The 22,310-nt window shown below is 41.8% G+C and overlaps 1 protein-coding gene, 1 long non-coding RNA gene and 1 other non-coding gene across 5 annotated transcripts in view; 1 reads left to right on the top strand and 2 right to left on the bottom strand.

Annotated features, from left to right (window-relative positions):
* The window catches only part of PHKB (phosphorylase kinase regulatory subunit beta), a 143,486-nt gene that overhangs the window by 120,680 nt on the left and 496 nt on the right, over positions 1-22,310 (top strand). For 2 of the 3 annotated variants that reach the window (XM_069966248.1, XM_069966246.1), the window contains 10 exons: positions 4,948-5,009; positions 5,611-5,770; positions 5,855-5,936; positions 8,334-8,391; positions 12,405-12,495; positions 13,432-13,634; positions 16,712-16,846; positions 18,126-18,255; positions 18,555-18,662; positions 19,202-19,342. In XM_069966248.1, coding sequence (XP_069822349.1) covers positions 4,948-5,009; positions 5,611-5,770; positions 5,855-5,936; positions 8,334-8,391; positions 12,405-12,495; positions 13,432-13,634; positions 16,712-16,846; positions 18,126-18,255; positions 18,555-18,662; positions 19,202-19,342 — 1,170 coding nt within the window. Of the gene's footprint in view, positions 1-4,947; positions 5,010-5,610; positions 5,771-5,854; positions 5,937-8,333; positions 8,392-10,240; positions 10,332-12,404; positions 12,496-13,431; positions 13,635-16,711; positions 16,847-18,125; positions 18,256-18,554; positions 18,663-19,201; positions 19,343-22,310 lie in introns of all 3 variants that reach the window. The other variant, XM_069966247.1, reaches the window with a different exon arrangement.
* Positions 1-22,310, bottom strand: part of LOC138788410 (uncharacterized) — a 108,194-nt gene that overhangs the window by 11,573 nt on the left and 74,311 nt on the right. The window lies entirely within an intron of this gene.
* On the bottom strand, positions 6,228-6,418 carry LOC138790134 (U2 spliceosomal RNA). The gene has a single exon (XR_011362847.1). It is a non-coding gene; the product is annotated as a U2 spliceosomal RNA (small nuclear RNA).

Consider the following 22,310-nt stretch of genomic DNA (forward strand, 5'->3'; position numbering starts at 1 on the left):
CACATACGTCGTCTTATGTCTTGAAAATAAAAGTTTTATTAAGTCATATCTGGTTCTGTTATGAAAAGCTGGACAGCAACGACTATGACCACCATTACATCTCCCCCGGGGCTATCACAGAGCGTACACAGTGCTGAATGGCAAATCTACCCAGGTATTGGAGCATGGCCCTTTTGGATAGTTGCATCAAAGTCAACGTGCAGGCTGTGATGGCAGCCATATTGTTTGTCATCCAGCTTTTCTACTAACAAATATAACAAAAAAAAACACTGCCAACTTTCAGGCCAAGGATGGATTTTTTTCTGAAACTTCACTGTTCGTGAACAGTTTGTAAGCTGCTGTTGTGAAGGTGTACCACCAAAATAAACCATGGAGCTAGCAGGCATGTCTAAACCCTACAGTGCTGTCACTGAGCCTCTGCCAACAAAGTTGCATTGGTAGAAAAGACTTTCATTTTCACAGCAGTATTAGAAATGAACCTCTGCTGATTGGCAGAGTGTTGCCTTCCCCAATAAGTCATGTTTTCTGCTTCAATATGACATGTCTTAAAGGTAGGAATGGCCAACATTAGTTGGAAGAGCATGACCGGGACTTCCAAGTACTACCCTATCTCCCTAATTCCCCATATTGAACCCAGCTGATTATCTGGGACCATTTTAATTGTCTTGTTTGCTCTATAGATCCTTCCTCCATGCACCCTCCAGCAGCTGTACAATGTACTGCAGTCAGCATGGCTCCAGTTACCTGTCAAAACCTACTAGCACCTTAGTAAGTCACTCCAAGCCCATCTAGCAGCTGTCCATGCTGCACACAGTGGTTACTCTGGATATTAGCTGGTGGTCATAATAATGTGACTCAACTGTGTATATTAATGCATCTAGTGCTGCCAAGTGCCCCCCATCAATTACTATTAGAGATAAGCGAACTTCTTCCAGTTTCCCAGGACTGGATGCATCTTTTCCCAGTACCCAGGGAAGAGTGGGAGGGAACAGAGCAGACTCCAAAGTCCGCAGCCTGATGAGCGAAATGCGGATAGGAACGAAGCGGCTCATCTCTAATCACTCAATAGCCTACAGCATGTGGCTGGGCACTTCTCTCCTGGGCTTTTGCAGTCTTCATATTTATTGTTACCCAACTTTGCCAGAAATGGATAAAAAGAGATCTTTTCTTTCCACCATGTAATGTCTTTCATCCATATAATGTAGCTGAAATTGCTAAAAATGGGATTCTGTGCTTATCCACACTTTGTCCTACAAATGTAGCAGACCTGAATTTGCTATTATATGTTATTTAGTAGCCTAATGCAGTTCATTTGCAGTCCTGTGTAGATGCACAGATGACACAGTGAGCTCAGCTCTGCTACACTTGTAAGCTTATGTCTGGTTGCAGACGTGCATTGACGGAGCACAATCCTCGGTGTCTAAATAATTGACAGGATTGTGTTTCCTCGGCTTTACAATCATTGCGCTTTTAGCTCTGTTTACTTATTTATAGAACCTGTGAATTGCTCCAAACCCTTCATCTTTACTTTAATCTCATGTAAGTGACAAGTCAATGGTGACAATTCCCTCTGCGCCTTGCAGACCCTTTCTGCCATTTGGTTGTGCAAAGAAAGGTTAATTTTGTAAAATTTTAATGTTTTTTATTTCTTTATTTTCAGTTAATAAAAATTATTATAAAGAAGATTTTTCTTTTATGATTTAGTATTTTCTTCTCTTTGTTTTCACATCTGGGACATGTGTGTCAACCATCTTTTCCATTTTACTGACTAGATATGTTTAGTTTAGGAATAGAGGGTGGGTGTATCATTGCTTAGGAAGATTAACCATTCAGGAACAAAGAAAGCTGTAGTTGTGGCTGGACAGCTTAACAGGTTATCATTCTGCTTTTCCAGAAGCAAAGATATGGTAAGAAAATGGCATCTACAACAATATCATTGGCATATTGAGAGGGTACATTTGTTTCAGGTAGTATTGGGGATAGTTGATAAATGCAGTGCTTTGCTTCCCAAAGTATTTGCCCCCTCTTCCCGAAGTATGTTTGTACTTTTCTGATTCTGGTATATAGATGTAGCAGAGCACAGTACAACTCATATTATACAAAAGTCATCACATCACTCTTGAAATTTTTTCCATACATAAGCTTAAATCACTGCTCGACAGATATACGTTGTATTATCGAGCAATGACATCACGAGTAGAGAACAGCGGATCTACTGTAGGAACAAAACGAATCGCTTTGTTCCTATCTGCATTCTGCACATCTGGTTGTAGGCTTTGAAGTCTGCTCCGCTCCCTGATGCACCTACCTAGGTGCTGGGAAAAGATGGATTCACTTTGTTCCAACTTTAGATTCACTCATCTCGAATCACAACTCCCCAGATACTGTATGTTATATATAATACAAAGGCAACATCACCACTCTCTAAACTGTACAGTTGGAAGTAGGCTCTAGCATAGATATGATGTATGGTTGAGTATGGAAGCATATAGGTTCCTCATGGCATCCTGCACCACATTTGCCCACAGCTGGGCCTGTAGATCCTTGACCCTCATAGGTTGCTGAAGCTGGTGTCCCAGCCGGTGTTACAATGAGACATTCCTGGGAACCCATGTCTGCTGAGCGTTATCCTGCTGAAATATGCTTGCAGGAAGCCATGAGAGACAACACATGTATCCACAATATCTTGTACATGTGATGCGATGATATGTTATCAGTGTATTTGCATACTTTATTTTTAGCACTAAACTATCACACAGGGGATGGTTAAATAACCAATTTAGGTCTGCTAAACCTCTTTGCAAGTGGTTTAACTCTGTTGCATATGAATGCAAGTTCCTGGATTCTGCCTGATAGGGTTTACCTGTATATGTTGTGGATGAGCCGTGGTAACCACATCCGTATTTGCCACAAATCCTCGGCACATTGCTGTAATCATTTTTTTTCTTTCTCTGCAGTCGTTTAGATACAGGATTTTTTTTCCCCTCTCAGCTTTGCCCTCCCCCTTCCGCTACACGCCCCACTTAAGTTAATGACATATCTTAAAGTAAGTAGAGAGAACCATTAAAATAATTGAAGATTTTTAAAATTCTCTTTAGTGGCGGCCAATTCTGTGATTTACCTCCACGGGCTCTGAACTTTTGCCAATTAATTCAGATTTTTTTCTCTTTACAGTAAAGATTCCAAAAAAGCTTTTTTTCCAGCACCAATGTGCAGGGGTTGCTGGGAAAGGGTGCAGTAGGGGTGCAGGGTAATATTACTACTAGGGCAGCAATTTGGAGATGTTTATCTAATATCACCTTCAACCATTGTTTTACTAGTACTAAAATGGACTGTGTGGTCATACAGCCAGTTTCGTTTGTTTATAGTACTCTTATTCTGCAGCCAGAGCTGCATTCATAATTCTGCTTGTTTCATTCTCCCTTGTATTGTACACAAGGCTGTGAAGTCATTAAACCGCAGCTCTGACTCCTGAATTCTGACTCCTTCTCCTTCATAAATTGCCAATCAGACACCAGGGGAGTTATTTATCAAACAAGTGTAAAGTAAAACTGTCTCAGCAGCTTCTTCCTGATGTCCTACATGATCCTGGGACGACTTCTGAGGGAATAAGGAAAGATATAAAGCAGCTTTTCCTGTGTGAGTGCAGTGGATGCAGCCAGTCTCCAGCCACCATGTCCTGAACAACTCAAAGCTAAGAGTAGGAGCAAGTGTTTTTTTTTTTTTTTTCTGCTGAAAATCTTCTATGTCTCTAACTAAATATTCACCATACACAGAGAAACACTGCTAACAATGCCACATACCAGTGATATAGAGGTCAGCCATATCAGCTGTCTTTTAGCAACCCCACTCCTTAATCATCACAACCATAGCACACTGAATAAAAACACCCTGGGGGAGATTTATAATCGTTGCCCCTCTGGTGTACGCAAGCGAGAAGGCACAGATTCTTGCTTTCTACCTGGCCCAAACTAGCTGTATCCCCCGCTTGCCTGATGGGCAGGGAGGAGGTGTGGCTTCCTCCTGCACCAGATTCATTAAGGTTAACGCTTGGAAACGGGCGTAAACCAGGCAAAATTCTACATCTGCTCTGAGCAGGTTTAGATTTTTGTGCAATGCACAGTGCCGGCCGGCTGTACTAAGAGGCGTGCGCCTCCTACTAAATCCGGCTGGGGAAAAAGGGTGCGCAGCTTTAGCTAAGAGCACTAAATCTTCTTCCAGAAAGATTCCCCACAATCATCTTCCAGAAAGAACACACCACATTGAGGACTGCTACACTACTTATGGCTTCTCCTCCTACTTCTCTATATTACACAGGATACAGTATCTTCATATTACACTGCTGCACATATATAATCATCCAGCATCCAGGAAAAGAAGAGCACAGCCAACATCTCCCTGACCACCCTTATCTAATAGGGCCAGTGCTTTATTAGTGATATAGAGGAAAGTGAATGTATGTGAGAAAGTGTTATTCTGGTGTTTATAAATAGGGTCCTTAGATTAATAGAACATAATATATTAATGAGGAACATTTATCAAATTCATATGAAGATTTTTTTTTCCGACTGTGACTCCACAACCCTGATTGTACAGCATACCAGTGATGGCTCAGTGTCTCTAGTGCTAAAAAGAAATACAATGCAAATGTGTGGAGTGTACAATAGAATGTTAGTTAGTGTGTATCTGTCAACATGTCCACCCCACATCTTAGGGCTAGCTAACAATTGTGCCCGTAAACACCACATGCAGTGCACCATTGTGCATTAAAGAGAAGTATCCAGGGAATCTTGCGGATGGACACCCCATGGTAGTTAAAACAATATCCAGGTACTTTATTGTTCTACCTAGAAATAATATTTTGTTCCTTGAACACACTTCAGTAAGGGTTGCTGCTTGTTTCCTGCAGCGGATTCTCCTTCTTACTGAATGTGTTGCTTCCTGCAGACTCTAATATCTGGAGCGATGGTTGAGCAGCTGGACTTCCTGAGGATCAATGAATCAGAAGTGTAAGTCCCCCCTTCCTTGTCCAGATGTTTATACTATGGACCTACAGCTCTGTAAGCAGATTCTACCCAGCTATGCCAGGTGTTACTGCCTAAGCAGCTTCTTAAAGCGACACTCCACTTGTTTTTATGCTGTACATTTGAATAGAGTTAATTCTTTGGAACATTTATTCAATTGTAGTAATTGATAATGATGATGATGTGTTTTAAAGGGCCAGAGAACCTAAAATAGAGAACAATCATTCTTTATGCAAATAACAGACTTGGAATTTTACATTTCCTGCTGTCTGTCACTAGCCATGCCACGTTCATACATTATGCTCTACATAACAGTCCCATTAAGAAACACATGTACCAAACATGAGATGTACTAGCTGCATTTATATAATTTTTTTTATGTGTTTTTATGTCAGTATGCATCACTTCTATAACAAGAAAATCAATTGAGTTTGCTTATTTCTACAGGAGAGTTTCTCCTTATTGAAGAGTTGTAAATAGCTACCTTACAACTGTAGTGTCACTAAGCTGTGACAGGATGGAATTTTCCCTATTTAGTCAGTAGTCATTCTCGGGCACCCTAACTGTGGTTTTAATAATTTCTCAGGATGCCGGAGTTCCACAGCTTCGAGGAGCTTGAAGTCCCAAAACACTCAAAAGTCAACAGACAATCCAGCATCCCGGTCGCTGACCGAGAGAAGCAGCCCGAAATTAACATGGCAGAATGGAAACACCGCCCAACCTACGAAATTCTGCAAAAACTGAATGTTAGTCCATGAGCCTCTCATCTCTGATATTGCTTGTATGTAGCAGCTATTAACCCCATCATCTCTTTTGGCCCTTTTCTTTAGGACTGCACCTGCCTTGCCTCTCAGGCCATCCTGCTTAGCGTCCTGATGAAGAGAGAAGGCTCACATTTTATCACCAAGGAAGGTGAGTTACTGCTTAATGAAGTATCATCTACCTAAAGTGTTATAGAGATAGAATCCCTGCTCCAGTCTCTGGGAAATTTGGGTTGATTATATGGCTGCAAATATAACTTTCCATACAGTTGACTTACTTGGATTCCCCGTTCCATTTTGCAGCATGACTATCAATATGTAACTAGTCGGTTTCTTTGGGAGCTGTAAGAACAGACATATTGGGGTACTACCCAGCTTTCCGAGACTCTTGAATGGCAGATTTGCTTAGGCTCTCATTCCTTTTTTTTTTTTTTTTTTTTTTTTTTTGTGCACTGAACTTGGAGGCACTGCAATACTAGGTCAATGCCTGGAGAGGACAGAGCAAGCTCTTTTTCCATCTCCCTGTTCTAAAAATCCATTTAATATATGGTCCCCAGATAGGGGACGTATCAGATATTAAACTGATAAGAAGAGATACTACACTTGATCTTAGCCAAAAGGCAGAGAAGCAATAGGCTCTCATTCTTATTTTACTGTGTAACTATTATTGACTAACTAGACAGCCTTCTTGAGAGTTGAAATAACAGTCACATTGGTTACTACCCTGCTTTCCCAGAAATTGATATCAGAAAAATATTATGTCTCTTAATGTGGACTTCTACCTTCCAGATATCTCCTGGAGATTGAAGGGTTAACACTTCAATTACATGGATCAGGAAACACCTGCCTTTGCCTGAATATTTTTTTATTTTTTTTATTTTGCGTCTTCGGCTTCAGAGCAATTACATGCTGAAAGCCTGAGATTCCTGGGAGCGCGATTAGTAGTAAAGAGTCTGAGCAGCTAATTAAGAGGTGGAATCAGAGGGTTGTCTTCTCATCCCGTCAACTCCTCTTCAGGGACGACTAGAAATAGGAAATTATAACTTAATAATGAGAAAAACTTATCCTTAAACTAGCCAGGAGGCTCTGCGCCATTGTACTGAAAGCTTTATACCCCTATCGCCTTTCACATAAACCCTCCATGTATCTAATGGAGTTAACGCTTGCAGGAATGGAAAGGATTCAATACCCATCCTCTAATATGTCTGGGTCTATCTAATTCAACAATGTGTCACATCGACTTCTCTGCTCTGCCTATTAAGGTCACCCTATCTTACAGAAAGGGTTGAAGTGTCAGTCTAATCCTATGTACGGAAGCAAGCAGGAGTCTTAAGAACCGCCAGGAGGGATCTGATAGGTGATGATGTAATCCTTTTGTTCCCATAAAAGCATCTGACACATGACAGACCAGTTATACTTAAAAGCGTATCATTTTTTTTGGGTGGTCTAAGCAGTGGTCACATCACCCAGCTGCCGTAATAAAATGTATATGGCCTAGACTGTGTATGGATGCACAGGCCTAGACTGTTTACCTGTTGCAGAACTGTCTTTACTGAATACAATTATAATAAACTCAACCGTGAGAAATATTGTTCTGAAATTTTTTTGTGTTCTTTAGAGGGGAACGATCAGCAGGTTCATGCAAACGAACCTGCTAATATCCCCCTGCAGCTGTGTACCTCATGTTTGCTCCACTGTGCTTCTTATTTTGTTTGTTGGCCCTGCCATTTTTGTACTGTTTAAGAGCAAATATGTAAATGTGCTTGCTAGGAGCACTGGGGAATTTTCTCTCCCCCAAAAGGCACTCTTCTGGCACAGGGCACCCCTCTGTGCATAATCATGCCGTTCTTTGATGAGCTTCCTGACCAGCATGATTACATAGAGAAGACATCACTGAAGCAGGCGGGCCAGGGAGTTGCTCCGTGGGGCCAAGAAACACCCCCAGTGCTCCTAACAAGCACAATTACATCTTTGCTCTTGATCAAGTAGCACAAAAATTGACACGACCAACAGAAACAACAAGCGGAATGGTGCAAACATCAGGCACACAGCTGCTGTGGGATATTGTTTGCATGAACCTGCTGATAGCTCCCCTTTAAAGCAGAAATCTTGAAAAAAGAGTAAAGAATACACAAACTTATTAAAGTAAAAGGTTATTTTGTATGACTAAGCTTTGTTTATGTAAGAAGGTACCAGAACTCTACATGCTGACTGTTGTGGATCCTAGATGATAGAAATAGGCTACGTAAAGAATCAGTGTCCTCTTCCCCATCCCTTGATGATCAACGTTGCTCAGCCAGTGATATGAAGCAAAACATTTTTGGACTCTTGCTCTTTTGAACTGCAATGTGTAAATGGTGTGTAATTAATACACCAGCACAGTGAGGCATGGCCCCAGAGGCTTCTGATAATTAAACATTCTGTGTGTGTGGGCGACACCGCAGTCCCTATTACACGCAGCATGTTATAATGTTATTAGCCTCCTCTATGCTTGTTCTCATCACACCTGCTGTAATGAAAGCTGTGGAACATTTTTTTCCCCCGACAGGTACAGTGTCTGACTTCATGGAGAGAATCTATAGGAAAGCAGGTAGCAATAAGCTATGGTAAGTCTTGTGTAAGCTCAGACAACATATACTTTCCTGGCTTTATATGTGGCCTATTGAGCAGCCTTTCTGCACAGGAAGATTTATAATGAAATTACATAACAAAAAAATGGTGTTATAATATCATTACGTACAGACATTAGACTTTAGACAACATACAGTTAATGTCAGATCTGATTTTATTAACATTGAAATCTACTGTACATATGATGTGGAGTTACTTTGTCAGGATTGCTCTCATGTATTTCAGTCACATCCAGAGCTGCAGTCAGAGTTCTGCTGTTTGCTAAAGGCTACTCAGTCAGACGTGTGAGCTAAGCACTTAGCTCTAGCTTGTAACTGTCCTGAGAGCTCCTAAAGTACAGCGGCATAATTATCACCCCCATCATTCACTCTACTGAACTATAATCCTGCTATAAATTATTCTAACATCAGAGCTTCTGTGACTCTATAGGGCCTGCATGGTGCATTACAGTGTAACCACTCTCTAATATGACAATCCTCACAGCTTTCCTCTGATAACAGGTATAAGAGGGCAGGGCCCAAGTGGACTTTATGGCTAAAGATGAACAAGTCTCTAAAAGGTCAACCCACAGGTTTTTTCAGAATTTAATTGTCTATTAGTTGATTATGTAAGAGCAAATTGACCTATGGATGAAGTGCCAGTGAGGGGAATTTTCACTGACCTACTCATCTTTTTAATAACTGGTGGGTCCTAGTGCTGAATGGTATGTTTTATAGTGGGCACTGTCCTTGGTGCTGAACAGTACATTTTGTAGGGGGAACTGTCCTTGATGCTAAACAGTACATTTTCTAGGGGGGAACTGTCTTTGATGCTAAAAAGTACATTTTCTAGGGGGAACTGTCCTTGGTGCTGAATGGTACATTTTGTAGGGGGGAACTGTCCTTGGTGCTGAATGGTACATTTGTAAGGGGAAACTGTCCTTGGTGCTAACTGATGGATCATAGACAGCACTGGACCTCAATAGTTTGTAGGGGGACATGGTATGGGTCATACAGTAGGTGGCACTGCTCTTGGTGTTAGTTGACAGTTTGTCGGAAGAACTGTCTATAGTGCCAAATGATAGTTTCATAGTAGGAGGCTCATCTAGGTCCATAGTGTGGAGGTGCTGCTCTTGATGCTGAAGGGTCTACCTATATTTGTGTACATTTAGAGGCTGCTCATCTCCAAATGACATGGCTGTAAGTGTATCTGTTGTCTTTTTTCTACACTATTGTATGTCACCCTTTATCAGGATAAGTCTTTTGTCTCTAAAAATAAACAAGAATATTCCCCTTCAGTGACGGCAAGCTGAATTGTTGGTGACAAATTGAAGCATTGTCTAATAGAAAGCCAAAGAGCAATTTAATATACACTAACTATGCTTTAGTAACATGAAATATGGGATATATAGAATCAATGTTGCATGCTGGTGGTAAATTAGAACATGTCGGCTAGAACTGGGTCTTTCAGCACAGATGCCTCAACGTTTAGAACTGCAGCTTTAACTGTGACTAGAGTAGAAGACATGGAATAGCTAAAGATAAAGCAAAGTGTTCACAAGGTTAATCCACACTGTATGAAGTTTATATAGATGTATACTGTGCGATTATGGTGAAAAATAGACCTGCATTTTGGCTGCAGGAACTCTCTTGCCATTTTGACTTCACAGATATTTTCCTAAATTGCAAACAAGTTATACAAAATGCTGCCTTTATATATAGCCTTAAAATTTCCTTGCTGATGAAAACAAGGAAGATTAAAAAAGTCAGGGTTTCTTAAAAAAACGATTATCCACCTTATCCATTTATCCACCTCACCATGACTGATATCTGTTGTCACACACAGGTTTTTGGTCCGTTACACAGCTGCCTTCACGCAGAGGATAGCCTCATCTATAGCGCCACATATCACCACACTTTTGGTACACGGGAAGCAGGTAAAAAGCCGCTTACAATGTCGGCTTTTACTGGAGCAGCAATTTGTTACTTTGTGCTTGGCATTACCAGAATAAAAATTTTGCACGTGTTTGTATTAACGGGCATGAACTAACCAGTGACATCTCAAAACACTGCCAGTTTAAAAACTTAGCTCTGCTACATCTTTAGCAGCACAGCATGCCCATATCATAAGGCAGAGTCACATTGATTTAGCTAATTATTTATGCCTGTTCCTGTATATGAGAATTGAATATGTATCAAGTGGTTTATAAATGTCAGCATAAGTTGTCCTAAATGACAAGCTCAGCTCTGCTGCATCTATAGATGAGACAACAGCACACAAGCCTTTGCCAGCAACAATGTGATGTCCTCAACGTGCAGTGAATTTGCAGCTTCCCTGAAGTGCCGACCAAACTATCACTTTATGCCTATTAATGGCACTGCAGCCAGAAATGTGTTCTTCTTTATGTAGCAGTGGCCCATTAACCAGCAGCAGCACGGACTGGACGAAAAGCTCCATTATTAGTAATTAGCAGTTTCCTGACACACACATTATACACAGTGACTGTGGCCAACTCCATGACATTCATTACCCAAAATACATGGCATTCTTCAGTATAAAATAACCCCAGAAGTCCAGCTAAGGTCAGCACCTCAGAGGACACAGACCTGGCCACTGTAGAATTCCTGCACACACTGTGATTTGCCAGGACAGCTGTTAAATGGCTAATATATAGGACACTGGGTAATCTGGAAACCCAAAGCTGCTTCTTTACTGTCCCACACAATATAAAGACAGTGACCATTCATAACACTCATAACTGGAGCTTCTTGTTGTAACAGTATCAAAAGGAAGCCTGTCATGCAGCAGGAAAGGGATGACCTAACATTAGCATTTTCCCAAAAAAGCTGAATACTTGCTTCCACGACTAGAGGTCTGATCTGTATGCAGTTGTATAGAGCCCTATCAGACTAAGTACAGATCACCTCCTAGTGACTGCAACAAGCAGAACAGATGAGTGGTAAAAGACCAATTATTAACTAAAAGCTCCAATATCATGTGTTAGCAGCTCCATCATATACATTTACCCAGTGACAGAGTTAGACTTCCTTATTGCCATTACAAGGTGTTTTTTTTTTTAAGTTTGAACCTTTTTGAAAAGACCGCTACATGTTCCTACCACACAATGGGGCTAGTCTGTATACAGATGTATAGTGCCTTATTGATATTAATACATTTACCCCCTAGTGGCACCAACACACAAACCAAGTTGTGGGAACAGAAAGATGGTGATAGTTACCGAGTATTTTATACAGATGTGAACACACAAAATACAGCACAGTATCACTTAAAAGTAAGCAGTTTTATACTCCAGTCCTGTCTAGATCTGGATTCATAATTCTGCAGCTTTTCTCTTTGCTCCCCAAGATCATCCTTGTCTTTTGCTGCTTCATTGCCTCTGCAAAGCATGCACAGACATGGTTTTAAATTGTGTATTTTCTTTCTGTAGTACTCCCTCAATTCACTGAAAAAAGCCAATTGTAGGAGGTCATATAAGCCCTTCACTATGTGGTTTAGCACACATATTCCAAAAAGAAGCCAAGACAATTGTGACTGCAGCTCCAGATGTGGCTGGACTATAAGACACAATGTAACAAAATAAGTTGCAAAGATTTACTCTGCATTATATCTTGATGCAACCTGCTTAGACAAACAGGGGCTCTTTGCATCTTTAGACTTGTAGTACCACAGCTGCTCCATTCAGCTGTCCGATAGATATTGACCCCCTGTCCCTGGATCTTGCCATAGTTCCTTAAATTTACATTAATTGCCTCCTGTAGTTCATTAGTTTGAAGGATTATTTTAATATTGTATTACTTATTATCCCATAAAGTCTGTAGGAGGGCAGGAAAGATTTATCTGTCACATTCTTGAGACACGTCTCATGTAATATACAAACATTTGAAGGGGATCTCTGTGTTATCACAGCTCTTGAGAGCCAGTGACCAGGTACTTATGAGAATTATGCATGTTTGACATGGAGTGGCATTGCTCTGTTTTCTGCTTACAGGTCTGTTGTGCGCCTTGCTGCCAGTCTGTTAGGTAAAATAGTGGACAGCCTCGCCCCATCTATAACTAATGCATTAGTTCAGGGCAAGCAGGTGAGTACTCAAAGTGCCATCATACCCTTGCTATATCCCATCAGGAACCAGGAGACCCTTGTCTAGTAACTTTTAATGTAGACTAGGGTCAATCCTAGGTACCTAGGGTTTGACGTCTTTTGCAAATTGTATTTAGAACCTTTTACAGTTGTTTTCACACTAGGAAATGCTTATGGATATAGGATAAAAACATCTGCACTAGTCTCTATCCCCCCCCCCCCCCCCCGCCTATTTTGGGATCTGGCCGGGGAGGAGGTGGCTGAGGGAAACGACGTCCACTCACCACCCCGGTTTCAGCGGCGGGTCTCGTATCGCGGCCCACCGGTCCCTGGTGTCCGGCCGCTTCCTGGTGTCTGATGCAGACTCGAGACGTGTCAGTGACAGAGGCGGGGCTTGAGCGGACTTGAAACGGATCCTGCCTCTGTCACTGAATGGCTGAGCGAGCTTGAGACGCCACGTCTCGTGCCCGCGTCAGACACCAGGAAGTGGCCGGGGACCGGAGCGCTGCAATACAGGACCCGCCGCTGGAACCAGGGAGGTGAGTGGACGTCGTTTCCCTCAGCCACCTCCTCCCCGGCCAGATCCCAAAATAGCCCCCTCGCCGGAGTACCCCTTTAAGTATTAGGTCTTTACAGACTTTCAAATATAGCGATTAAACATAAATTTTATTAGAAAAATGCAGGAATCACACAGGATACATCAGAAATGAAATGGTGTTTTATTTTGGTAGTTCAGCTAATAGACTAATCTGTTAATAAAGTATGTATACTACCTAGGAATGTACCATCCATTTACTAGAAATATACAAATCGGTGTAAGTGTTACAGCATATAGTTTGCTGCATGTGCACCTATGACAGTCGTCTAAGCATTATGCTTGAATTATAGGATATGCCTATTCTGTGGCTGTCATGGCCATTGTTACTGTGTATTTTAGGTCACCCTTGGTGTTTTTGGGCATGAGGAAGCAGTTATCTCCAACCCGCTGTCCCCAGGGGTAATAAAGGATATCATCTACAGCAAGTGCAGCCCGTATGATGACAGGGAGGCTGTCCTGCAGCAAGAACTAGTCATTCACATCGGATGGATCATCTCCAACACCCCACAGCTGTTCAGCGGCATGTTAAAGATACGTGTTGGGTAAGTACAGATGCCCATCCCTATTTTCTTAGTATAATGGTTTGTTTTGCCAGTATAATTAAACGTTCAGCAATTTTCTGTTCACAAGTCTGCTTGCAGTCAGTGGTTTGGAACTTTAACTGACCAGGGACTGAAAAACCTGTAGAGAAAACATTCTCCTCACAGCTGAACATTTGATGGTGTAATGTACAGTATAAATGCTGGTAAAATGTATAAAAGGGGTTATCCAGTATTAGAAAAAGCTCAGCTACTCTCTTCCAAAAACAGCACCACCCCTGTCATCAGGTTGTGTGTGGTATTACATCTTTGTATCATTCAGTTCAATGGAACTGAGCTACAAAACCCCACACCCAAACTGAGTAAAGGAGAGGTGCTGTTTCTGAAAAAAAATAATAAACTGCAAGAAGTCTAGAAGTCTTCCTCTGTGCTGGCATATGTATAGGACATACCCTAGGCCAGGCATCAAGCACTATCTGTGCAGTTACGTGATGTTACTTAATGTTACGTAAACATTTCATATAGTAATTTCTGTATGAGAACAATTCCGGCAGGTGTGGAGCAGCAGGGACGGCAGACCTCTACCAGTTTGTTTTGGTAATCATGAACCAGGGACCAAAAATGAGGATACTCAATTGCATTGACAATTCTGTCGGATGAGGGGTAGGGCAAGACTGCACAATTCCCAGAACCCTGCATTCTCAGGAAAATATTCAACATTCGTTTTGGTGCTGATTTTCTCCAGGTGCCTCTTTGACAAGAACAATGATCCCTCTCTGCGCACAGCGCTTTCTATTCAGGTTTTGAGTTAGAGCTTCTTTATTGATTTCTGCTGAGTCGTTCTGGTTGAAATAGAACAAGCGCTTGACAGAACCATTACTATAATGGCCTATGCTCACCAGCCATACCACTCACATGAGGAGAGGAAGGATCATTACAGTACTGCCCAACCTATTGTAACCTATTTCCAACTATACAAGCCACAGCCTCATGTACATTACAATCTGTATACAATTCAGAAGTAACAGAATCATTATTTCATTGGATGATTGTCGCCAAAGGGCAGAGCATTGTGGGAGGTCAGGTGACAGATGTGTGACCTGAGAGCTATGATCTGTGTAACTAAACAAGAAAATGTAGCTTTTTATTGTTTTTGGTTTCTGACATTTATCGGGACACATTTGTTTCCTCTGATTTGCCGCTTTAGCTTAGAAAGGAAAATAAAATTTCCATGTGATTCAGAAGCACTTATTGCTTCAGTTGTTATTCCTGGTAAATTTAATTAAAATAGCTGCAGATTTTACCATAGGAACATTAATCATATTTTCCATGATCTTAGTAATGTTTATAGTGTCTTATAATAAATTGTGAGGTTAAAGAAATCGGTCTCACACCTCTCCTGTCCCCTTCAGTGCCTTCCATCTCCCCCTCCCACATGTGCAGACCTCAGTAGATTCTTGAGGAACATTACTACTGATTTTCAAATTGATTGATTTCTTTTTTTCCTGGTGCTGTGTAAAATCCCATTTTACACCAGATGACTAAAAATCCAAATTTTTTTTTACAAACACAAGCATACCCTTTTATACAAGCATGCCATTGGCCCTTATGTTTTTTTTTTCAATAGGAGAAACCCTGGCTTTAATTATTGGGGCGCACAGCATCATTTGGCCATCACAAAGTCACAGGATAACTGCAGAGTGACCTGTGTCTTTGTGGAAAACAAGATCGCCCCTGTCCTATATTCTGTTTTTCCACAACTAAGTTTTATTCTTTGTATGATGAAAACTGAGAAATCATTTCAGAATAATAATCAATAAGAGCCTTCAATGTCTACTTCCAGTGGGTTATGTAATGCACAGCCACTGCATGTGATGGTACACTGACTGCACTTACAGTATAAGATCACTGGGGTAATTGGTTGTGTATATGTGTGTCCACCACATGACCAGGAAAATCCTATTTTATGACAGCAAGCAGAGATCTTTAAAACCTTAAGGATAATTCTATAACTTTTTACCATACACAGAGTAACATTTGTGGACACTGAAATACCCCTTTAGGGTGTGTTCACATGTACAGGATCTGCTGCAGATTTGCTTTGAATCTGCAACTTCAAATCTGCGCCATCAAATCTGCTGCAGATCCTGTACATGCGAATGCACCCTTAAAGGCCTTAAGTTTCGTGATCACTGCAGTCCACAGCAGGAGCCTTGTAGTATTCATTACCCACAGCTCTGAACTTTCATCCACCTTAGGTATCACATTATTGGTTGTAATTGCAGAGAGCACTCTGTCTCCTATGATGACTGCCTGTACATAGAAGCAGGGAAGAGTTTAGAGAAATGGCACTCATTAGTTTGATCTGTCGGCAGCCTTATTCCTTCAGCAGAGACTGACAGCAGCCATACGAATGCTGCAAGATCTATCAGCAATCCAGGTGAATTGGAGGCAGATGTCAGGCACACTAGCATCCAAATGTGAACATGGTCCATTCTACCTAGTAATGCAGTAACATACCCCCTGCTGTCTCACCCTTGTTACACCCTGCTTTGCTACGGTCCTGAAAACCAAATCTGCTTATTTTTTTTAAAAAAAGTACTCCAGAAAGATCTGATCACATTATGTTGCACCCAATGCAGGGCTTCAAGGGGTGCAAGCTTCCAATCTGTTGGTATTTTTTTCAATATTTAAAAATGTGTGCATGTTGTTCAGCAGGCAGAAGCAGCTACCAACCTTGTATGGCAATGCAGTGTAAACCAATGATCAAAAAGGTGATACTCCAATAGAGTACACTCGATTGCTCACATTTTAGGGGTGTATCTCGCAGCCTTTAATTTGTGACAAAAAAAAAATTATGGAATCTAATGCAAATCTGCTATTTATTATTTAATTGAATACAGAAGAACATAGTCAGAGAGAGCTGTATCTCATTGGACTCTGCTGTTCCCATCAGGCCTTGTCAAAGTATACAGTATAAATGTTTACATTACTATATAACCAGCATAAGGTGCCTCTTAGTGGGAGGTTGGAGCAAATATTTAGTCTGTTTATTCCACCGTCAAATTCTACTATTACAGATGGATAATTCATGCCATGAGATATGAGCTAAAAATCCGCAGCGGGGAGGAGCCGGAGAAGGACATCTACCAGCTATCGCCCAGTGAGATCAAACAGCTTCTTCTCTGTATTCTGCAGCCTCAGCAGTCTGGGAGGTAAGAAACATGCGTCATCCCATGTGCCTTTCTCCCTCACAGGTATACAGTGGCAGCTACACCAAAATGACAAAAGATGGGGTGTTGTGCAACTTTCTGGTCAGATTTTTAAAATGTATTTGCTTCTCTTTTAGAAACATAGAAGATTAGAAAAAGGCCACTGGGTCCATCTAGTCTGCCCTTATTTACTCCTTTAACATACTTAAAGGTTTCAATCATGTCCCCCCTTTCCCTTCTTTCCTCCAGACTATACAGATTCAAATCCTTAAGTCTTTCCTGATATGGTTTATGCCTCACACCCTTCACCATTTTTGTAGCCCGTCTTTGGACCCATTCTATTTTATCAATGTCCTTTTTTAGGTGAGGTCTCCAGAACTGGACACAGTATTCCAGATGTGGCCTCACCAGAGTTCTGTACAGCGGGATCACAATCTCCCTCTTCCTACCTCTAGCTATACACCCCAGCATAGGATTTGTTTTCCCCACCGCCTGGTTGCACTGGTGACTCATTTTAAGGCTGTCAGAAATCACTACCCCTAAATCCTTCTCTTCTGAAGTCTTTTCCAACACAGTACTGCCGATGTGATACTGGGATAGAGGATTCCTCCTTCCCAAGTGCATTATTTTACATTTGGAAACGTTGAACTTCAATTTTCACTGTTTGGACCACTTATCTAGCAAAGCTAAATCATTTTCCATATTACTGACACCTCCAGGAATATCAACCCTATTACACACTTTTGTGTCGTCAGCAAACAGACAAACTTTACCTACCAAACTTTCTCCTGTGTCACTTACAAACATATTAAAAAAAATAGGACCCAGAACAGACCCTTGTGGCACATTTATGTGTAAATAGTATGTCCCTTTAAAGGGGTACTCCAGAAAAGAATTGCTTTCAAATAAACTGGTACCAGAAAATTATACAGATATGTAAATTCCTTCTATTTAAAAATATAAAGTCTTTCAGTACTTATCAGCTGCTATTGGGCTATTCTTCCCAGTCTGTATGGTGCTCTCTGCTGCCACCTCTGTCCGTGATAGGAACTCTCCAGTGCAGAAGACTTTTTCTATGGGGCTTTGCTACTGTTCTGGACAGTTCCTGATACAGACAGAGGTTGTAGCAGAGAGCAGTGTGTCAGACAGGAAAGGCAACACTATTTCCTGTAGGGTACGCAGCAACGTATAAGTACTGGAAGATTAAGATTTTTTAAAAAAAATTACACCTTTTAAGATGTATTAGTGTAATTTAGTGTTTATCTTTCTTCATCCTGTACAGGTGTTGGCTGAATCGCAGGCAGATAGACGGCTCTCTAAACAGAAATCCATCTGGGTTTTACGACAGGGTGTGGCAGATACTGGAGAGGACACCCAGTGGTATCATAGTGGCTGGAAAGTTTCTCCCTCAGGTATGAACATTACAGCATCTTTCATTGGCCTGTAGATGGGGACCTACCTTGATTGTGCAGATCATAGGGGTATAACATGACATCACATGTAATTCACAGCTTCAAAAACTCTGAGGTGGTGGTAATTATTATTTTTAATTGTTTTTACTTTTTTTGCATCCCTATAGTATGCATCCCCCTTAGTTGAGATTACACAATATTACACTTTGATCTGCTGCTTTAATCATAGAATGTAAAATAACATTCCTGACTGCTTTATCATTCTGTGAGATTTAACCCTTAGTCTGTTTCCCACACAGCAACCCACTCTGTCCGACATGACGATGTATGAGATGAACTTCTCTCTTCTAGTAGAAGACATGCTGCAGAACATCTCACAGCCTGAATACCGGCAGATTATTGTTGAGGTGACAAATCTTATTTACAGTCAGTACTATAAAACTTAAAGGACACCTGTCACCCCCCGTGCCGGGGTGACAGGCTCCCGACCCCCTGTTAGATCTCCCTATACTCACGTGATCCCGCCGGGTCCCGCTTCCCGAGCCAGTCGGGTCACGGAGATATCAGCGCCCGAAGCCCGGCGCGCGCGCTGACAGCAGAGTCAGATGCCCATAGAGAATGAATGGGGAGTCCGATGCTCCGTCATTCTCTTGGTCATCGGACTCATCTCTCAGCACGTGCGCCGGGCTTCGGGCGCTGAAATCTCCGTGACCCGACTGGCTCAGGAAGCGGGACCCGGCACGGGGGTGACAGGTCCTCTTTAATGAATTATGGGTCTGTACTGAGTCACAATTATATGCATTTGTCAGTTATACAAATGTTAGTATATAAAAGTTAGTATTTTGTCATTTTCTTCTTTCCAATATGTATATTTTCTGCAGTAAATGCACTGTTCTAACCCCATAAACACATTCACTAAGCATGACCTCTCATCCACTCTCCTTAGCTGCTCATGGTTGTTTCCGTAATCCTGGAAAGAAACCCAGAGTTCGAGTTTCAAGAGAAAGTTGATTTGGACAAACTGGTGAAAGAGGCATTTAATGATTTTCAGCGTGACCAGAGCCGCCTTCAAGGAGCAGAAAAACAGGTAAAGCAGGACATTGACCCCAGCTGAAGGTCACAGTCATCATCTCTCCTCACAAGACGCCTGATCGTAATCTCCACAGACATAGCCGAGCGCATCAAATTAAATCCATCCAGTCATCTGAGCATCGCAGTTCGAGTGCTTCATATCAGATAAGGCCGAATCCTGCAGTTACAAAGGATGGTGGAGGGAGGGGGTATAAAAAAGAAAAGTGCCATATGCAAAGGGCAGGGCCAGGCTAGGACTAAAAATCAGCCCTGGCACTCAAACGCCAGCAGGCCACATACCATATCACCCCCCACATATCATTAAAAAATAGCAGTGCACAATGCATGCTGTGTCCTCAGTTTGCATCTGGTAGTACAGCACAGTTCCATTGACATTATCTATCTACCTATCTATCCCAGTATACAAGAAGCAAATAATATCACTATACATGTTACCACCACACCGTTACTGAGCAAACCCAGAAAACAGAGACCAATTTGAATATTAATGCCAGTATACAAATACCTATACCTCCACGCTATGACTACTGCCATTAACCACCACACAATACTAAATAAAATTCACTACATAAAAACAAATATTACCAATAATACCAGTATTAACAGGACAGATAATACCACCACCCCAACACCACTACCATTATCACCACATAATGACTAATACCATTATACTGTCACTGAAGAAAATCCACTATATAAAGACAAATATTACCAATAATACCAGTAAACACAAGACATGCTATACCGTCACATCATGATCACTACACTGTGTTATCACCATACAGTGACTGAATCCTACCACTTTATTTTTACCGAATAAAATCCACTATATAAAGAGCAATATTCTCCCTCAGCAGTGACCGTATACAGGTAGATCCAGCTGTATACAGCTCCTGCTGACCTTATAAGTAATTATAGTGCAGTTGCATCAAGTGACTCACAGGGGATGTCTTCCCTACATGGATTGCACACTTTTGGACATTGGCTACTTTTGCTAGTTGAAGTTGTTTGTTTTCCCTTTTCTTTTTCATCTGGCCCAGTCATCATTAAAACTTCTCCTGGTGATGCCCTGTCTCTCCAATATCTGCAAGACGAACATTTAAGGCTCCTCACTCCAGCCTCATCCTCCTTACTATACAAACTCTCCATGTGTATTGTACAGTAACAGTGCCCCCTCTATGCTCCCCATATAAGCAGTTATGCCCAATATGTGCCTCCAAATTGTACTCCTGCCCCTGTAACAATAACCATGTAATAAGCCCCCTCCCCTGTAGACAATCACCCTGTAGTTAGTCCCCTCCCCTGTAGACAATCCCCTTAAATTAGGCCCCCCCCTACTGCAGACAATCCACCCTGTTGTAAGCCCCCTCCCTTGTAGACAGTCCCTCTGTAGTAAGCCCGCTCTCCTGTAATCAATCTCCCTGTAGAAAGCCCCTCCCCTATAGACAATCACCAGACCCCCACCCCATCACCCCCCCCCCACACACACACACGTGTAGGCACTCCCTCCCCCTATAATCATTCCCCTGTTACATGAAAATTGAATAAAAAATAAACTGGATCCGTTGCAATCCATCAGCGTTCCCTGCTCTTCCCAGCTCTGAAAGCACACAAGTGATGTCACAAGAGCTGCCCTTTTGTGGCCCGAGGCATAATAGTGCCTGCAGCTACAAGATTGACTAGTAGAGAGGCGAGCCAATGGCAGTCAGTCAGGGAGCTGCATCGTTTAAGTTTGAGCATTCAGCAAAGGGCCAGAGCATAGCTGCGCTGCCTGCCACCGGCCCTCTGCCATGGCTGAGTGAACAGCGGCTGCGGCACTGTTACTGTCCCACTGCATAATGTGAATATGCAGCAGGACAGGCAGCCCACATGATAAGTTAACATTATCAGGAGGAGGGGGGTATATGGTATAAATCTAGAAAGGGTGTAATTTATAGGGGGTTATGTAATATAGGATAGCATATTAGGGAGAAGGACGCAAGTTTGCTAAATGAATGTATTTGCAAAAATGTTTAATTTGACAAGCCCTACATGTATAACTGTAAATGCAATACTTCATTTATAATACATTCCTGGTTTCGAATTCAAAACTGCATCAGGAAAACTTACCATTATGGTGGTGGGAAGTACATAATATGGAAGTGAAGAGGTGTAATGTAGAAGTAAAGGAGTCATGGGGGCATATGTAATATGAAGGGAAGAGGTGCATTTGGGGGGGCTAAAATAGTATAGTATAGCTGGAGGGTTCATATAAGATGCTTGTATGTTGTCAATGAAATGAGAACACTCTTCTCTACATGTCCAAGTTTATCTCACAGAGCATTGTCCAGATTGGACCTTATTAGTGAGAATTATTTAAAGGAAAAGTCAGTTGATTTTAAAAATTTGTCAGCCGGCAGGGGGCAACATAATAAACAATCACTACTTTCCTCTCCCTGTGCCCGCAAAGCATCACATCACATGCTCCGGGACCCCCGTCTGCAGTCACCGATTGGGTGATGTGGCAATCCATTAGCCGGGTCAGGTATTTTCCCCGCGAGTTGTGACCACATTGGAAATCAGGATAAAATACCCGACCTGGCTGATCGATTGCCCCATCAGCCAATAAGTGACTGCGGCTATGTACCGCTCTAGTCGCTGTCTGGCTGAGTTGGCAGTCCATCAACCGGGTTGTGACATTGCCGTCCAAGGAGATCCCAGAGCTCAATGGGAGTTCCAGAGTGGTGAAATTAGTAAGTAGTGATTGATATTTTCGCCTCTGCCAGCTGACAGAATTTCTTTTTAATTCTCCGGACTTCTCCTTTAAAGCTTCTGGATATAAATTCTGGATATATATTTGTTAACAGCTGCAGATATCATGGCAGTGTTAAGGAATTATAACACAAAGTATATTAGTCACAGAAGGTTTAATTATACAAGTATTAAGCTGCATTTACCCCTTTAATCACATTTTTCATGGTGAA

This window comes from Dendropsophus ebraccatus, chromosome 4 (assembly GCF_027789765.1).
Source record: "Dendropsophus ebraccatus isolate aDenEbr1 chromosome 4, aDenEbr1.pat, whole genome shotgun sequence".
NCBI lineage: Eukaryota > Metazoa > Chordata > Amphibia > Anura > Hylidae > Dendropsophus > Dendropsophus ebraccatus.